Consider the following 4,581-nt stretch of genomic DNA (forward strand, 5'->3'; position numbering starts at 1 on the left):
TCAGCGCCAACCGCGAGGGGACCCACGGCGTCCTCACACCTCGGCAAAGACCAACCCGCACTGCTCCTGCCGCTTCCCGCAGCGCCGCGCCACCATGGCCAAGTAGAGCGTCAGCAGGGCCACCCAATAGCAGGCGTAGAGGACGGCACCCGAGACGAGGAAGGCAACCTCGGTGTCGCTGAGCAGGTCCTGGCTGTAGGCTGTGTAGGCCAGGCCGCCCAGCAGCACGGCCGCCCACACCGACACCGGCAGCAGCCCCACAAAGTTGACCACGATGGTGCGGCGGCCCGACGTGCCCCAGCCCGATTTGTTGATGGTGGCGATGGCAAACATCTTGGCGGGCAGCAGGCTGGACATGTAGAGCAGGGCGTAGAGCGAGACGAAGATCATCTCAGCGCTGCCACGCAGGAAGCAGGCGTAGGTGGCCTTGATGATGCCCACCAGCTGCACCGTCAGCAGGAAGAGGAGGATGTTCCAGATGCGCCCGCGGTAGAAGAGCTGGATGACGGTGGCGATGAGGAAGAAGGGGAAGAAGCCGGTCACCACCGACTCGTAGGTCATCCAGAGGTGGTGCTTGTGGAACCACAGCGCGTTGTAGAGCCACTCACGGAAGTAGGACTTGCTCCAGCGGGTCTGTTGGTTGAGCCAGCGCAGGTAGCGTGTCGGCGTCTCTGTCAGGCAGCGGGAGCGTGCCGTGTACTTGGTCTGGTAGCCCAGGCTGAGCACGCGGTTGGTGAGATGCCGGTCGTCCCCAAAGCTGCACTTGGTGCCCAGGAAGGTCTGGTGGTACCAGTCCTCCAGGAACTGCTGCAGCAGCGCGTTGCGGTACATGCCCAGCGGGCCGCTGATGCACTGCACGCAGCCGAAGTAGGACTGGCAGGCACGCTCCACGTTGAAGGCCATCCAGTACCGCACGCTGCTCAGGAAGGAGATCCACGAGTCGTACTTGTTCAGGATCTGCGGAGGAGATGGGGTCAGTGCCACCAATGCAAGAGCGGCGCCCCGTGCGCCCCCTCTCTGTCCCACCGCCATACCTGGACATCGCCACCAACGCCACCGACGCGGGGGTCGGCCTCCAGGATGCGGAGCATCTCGGCGGTGCAGGCGGGGTCCAGCACCGTGTCTGAGTCACACACCTGGGGGCAGAGGCAACGTCGAGCCCCGCTCCGCCGCCCACACGCGCCCGGCAGACGGCCCAGCCCCAGCCGGGCAAGCCTGAGCCACGGCCGGCGAGACGAGGCAGAGCCCACAGAGCAGCGGGCGGTGAGGGGAGCGGAGCGCTCCGCAGTGCCGGACACCGCTGCCCCAGGACACCCAGTTCTGGTCAATGGCATCGCGGTCGGACACCCCGGCTGACCCCAACCCATGCATGGGGGTCCGGGCCCCATGCGGTGCTGCACGGTGTCCCCTGGGTGACACCGGCACGCAGCAGGGGATGCACCAAGGAAGCAACACTGAGCTCTCCCACGCGGCGCCGCACCCCGTGAGTCCCCAGATCACCCTGCGTGCCCCCCCCCCACCCGCCTGGACCCCACATCCACCTGGATGTAGTCCACGGAGTCTCCGAGCGCCCGGAAGGCCGTGTACATCACCTCGCGCTTCCCGCCCCACTTCTGCAGGATGCAGGAGTACGTGGTGCCGCGCACCAGAGCCTGCACATGGGCCAGCCCTTCCTGCAGCCCAGCCTCTGTTTCGCCCTCGCCCCGTGCGTGGAAGTTACTCCTCCAGACGTAGCTGCCCACGCGCTCGGAGCCCATCACATCGTGGAAGATGTCCAGCATGTAGGTGTCATCCGGGCCGTTGCCGTCCACCACCATCACCACTTTGAGGTCGGGGAAGGCGATGCGTTTGACGGAGTGCAGGCACTTCTTCAGGTAATCGGGATCCTCCTGGTAGGCGGCGATGCAGAGGGCCACGGAGCGGCCCAACCGCACCGGCTGTCCCTCAGCCCTCATGCGTCGGTGCTCCAGGAAAGCAAAAAGGCTCTGGATGAAGAGGTGCAGCCCCAGGATGGCCCCGTAGAGCCCAAAGGAGAGGTAATGCTTCTCCGTGTGGATGAACTGGTACCCGGTGACATAGGCGGCCAGGATGCCCCCCAGCACCGCCAGCGCGAAGAGGCTGGTCCCGACGACACGCAGCGCCGTGGAGAGGCTCACTGGCATCTGGGTGGGATGGGACAGTCAGGGCACGGCCACCACCCAGGGGGCAGCGCGATGCAGGCACAGTGACTGGGTGGTCTCCCAGCCCACGTGAACCTCATCCCCACGCAGTTGGGATTTCCCCACCCGCAGCCCTGCGGGGCTGGGCTGGAGGACAGGGAAGGGCACGGGAACAACGGGCAGCGGGCTGACCCCGGGGGGCAGGAACAGCCCCGGGACCCCCGGTCCTCGTACTGCGGGACCCGGCTCGGCCCCTCCCTGGTCCTCGACCCCAACTGCGGGACGGGGACTGCGCCGCGGGGCCGGGGGAGTCCGGGGCTGAGGGAGGGGGCGGGGGCGGGAAGCGCTTCCCGGGGGCTCCGCAGCGCCCCGCCGCTCCCGGTCCTTCCCCGCCCCGCGGCCCCCGGTGCCGCTCCGCGCTGTGGGGGGGCCGCGGGCGGTCCTGCAGAGCCGCGGGGGCGGAGGAGCCCCGGGCTGGCACCGGCGGGGCTGGGAGGGAGGGAGGAAGGAGGAGGGGAGGGACCGTACCGGGACTCACCGTGCTGCTACCGGTGCGGGTACCGGTGCCGGTGGTGCCGCTCGCCCCGGCCGCCGCCGCCGCCGCTGTGCGCCCGGCCCGGCCCGCGCGGCCGCTTTATACCGCGGCGGGGCCGGCACCGCCCGCAGCCCGCGGGGTCTCCGCCCGGCACCGGGACCGACACCCCCGGCACCAGCACCCCCGGCACCACCCCCGGCCCCGCCCGCAGCCCCCGGGACCCGCCCGGCACCGGCCCCGCACTGCGGGATGCACCGGGCGCCGGGTCCGTCCCCACCCGTCAGCCGGGGACAGCTGGGAAGCCCGGGGACACGGATCTACCAGCCCCGTGCCATCCTCCAGGACCCTCCCCACCTCCCCGCGTCCCCTCCGTAGCCATCAGCCACCGCCTCCCGGGGACACACGGGGACACCTCGTGCTGTCATTCTGTCCCCGTGCCCCCTCAAGAACGGGAGACCTGCGCCCATCACACGCGATGTCCCCGTGCCAGGCGGACGGCAAGGCACCGCCAGCCCCGGAATGGACCCCGCCGAGCCGCAGCCTTTCCTCTTTGGGCTCAGATCCCGCACTTTTGGGTTCCTCCCAGGCTGGGTGCAGGGCTCGGTGCCGCCCTCCAAGGGGACACTCCCTGGGCGGACCCCGGGGGTCCCCCGCGCACAGTGGGACGAGCTGGGACCCCCGCACTGCTGTCGGGCTCCCACGTGGCACCAAACGGTCGCATCTGTGTCCCTGCTGCTGGGGCACGGGGTGTCCCGGCACTGCAGGGAAGGGACGGGGACAGGAGGGTGCACACCGCGCCCCGCTGCAGGTGCCCAGCGCTGGGGTTACGCTGCGGCCCCGTTACCTTTCAGTGTGATCGCAGCTCCCGGGTGCTCTCCCCGCACGAGTGCTTCCCAAGGTATAAATAAAATTTCCTCCTCCTCCGGCACAGAAATCTCCTTGTTCGCAGCGGCAGAATTGCAGTCAGACGCCCAGGGAGCTGCATTAATACAGACTTCTCATTCAAACCCTTCCTCTGGCCGTCCGCTCCAGGCCCTGGCAAAGCACAGCCGGTACGGCTGCATCCCGGCGTGCGCCCGCAGCCCAACGCCGGCAGCGGCTGGCGGCGGTGACAGCGCAGAGGAGCGCCGGTCCGCCAACGAGGACAATGCGCTCCTGGCCACACACACACACCCAGCACGGCACGGCACAGCACGGCGCTGGTGGCTTTGCTGGGGGTGGGGATGCAGCCCGGTACCCCAACCTTGCGGGGCTGTGGTGCAGCAGCACTGTGCAGCCCTGGCTGGGGGTGGCTGAACGCTGGTTTGCCACAGGGTGCCAGACCCCCGGATACCCTGCTGTGATCCTGCAGCCCCCTGCCCTGTTCACCCACTCTGCTCAGGATGCGCAGTGATGCTGCAGGGTTGGGATGTCCCCCTTGCTGGGGTACCCCTGGGGGCTGCCCTGAAAGAGGGAGAGGGATGACTCCAGTGCTGGAATGCCCCCAAAAAGTGGTTTACTGTGAGGGCCTGCAGCCCCCTGAGCACAGAGGAGCTCCAGTGCAGGTCCACAGCGCTGTCAAATAGGCAGAAGGGCTCCAGTGCTGGTGGGGTACAGGAGGTTGGCAATACCATCTCCATTTCCTTATTTTCTCCTGGGAAAATCACTCAAATATGGATAAAATTACATTTTGAATCTGATTCGGCTGCTGCTTCCAGATATCTCTTTCCTTGGCCCATAAATGCCTCTTGATGCCCACAGGAACCCCAGGGGCTGAAAGGCTGAACACCCCTGGCCACTCCAGGGGCCTGACACCCCAAATCCCCCAGTACCCAGGGGCTCTCCATGTGTCTCACAGCTTAGATGGCACCAGGGCACTGTGTGGCTCCCAGAAACAGACAACACACA

General features: G+C 67.6%; 1 protein-coding gene across 3 annotated transcripts; it reads right to left on the reverse strand.

Moving 5' to 3' along the window:
- Positions 1-13: 13 nt before the first annotated feature.
- Positions 14-3,765, reverse strand: HAS3 (hyaluronan synthase 3). 3 transcript variants are annotated; one of them, XM_048958882.1, is made up of 4 exons: positions 3,539-3,765; positions 1,542-2,162; positions 1,035-1,136; positions 14-957 (listed from the first exon to the last, which is right to left on the reverse strand). In XM_048958882.1, the coding sequence occupies exons 2-4, from the start codon at positions 2,160-2,162 to the stop codon at positions 34-36; spliced, it is 1,647 nt and encodes a 548-aa protein (XP_048814839.1). In that variant the 5' UTR covers positions 3,539-3,765; the 3' UTR covers positions 14-33. The 3 variants fall into 3 exon arrangements, with proteins under 3 accessions (XP_048814839.1, XP_048814838.1, XP_048814840.1); XM_048958881.1 differs by lacking the exon at positions 3,539-3,765 and adding an exon at positions 2,698-2,756; XM_048958883.1 differs by lacking the exons at positions 1,035-1,136; positions 3,539-3,765 and adding an exon at positions 2,698-2,756.
- Positions 3,766-4,581: the final 816 nt, after the last annotated feature.

Source organism: Lagopus muta, chromosome 12 (assembly GCF_023343835.1).
Source record: "Lagopus muta isolate bLagMut1 chromosome 12, bLagMut1 primary, whole genome shotgun sequence".
NCBI lineage: Eukaryota > Metazoa > Chordata > Aves > Galliformes > Phasianidae > Lagopus > Lagopus muta.

Excerpts from the sequence above, each read along its gene's own strand:
- HAS3 (XM_048958882.1), bottom strand. The coding sequence starts at position 2,162 with ATGCCAGTGAGCCTCTCCACGGCGCTGCGTGTCGTCGGGACCAGCCTC. Across the intron at positions 1,137-1,541 it reads ACTCCGTGGACTACATCCAG|GTGTGTGACTCAGACACGGT; the intron begins GTGGATGTGGGG and ends CTCTGCCCCCAG. Across the intron at positions 958-1,034 it reads GCGTTGGTGGCGATGTCCAG|ATCCTGAACAAGTACGACTC; the intron begins GTATGGCGGTGG and ends TCTCCTCCGCAG.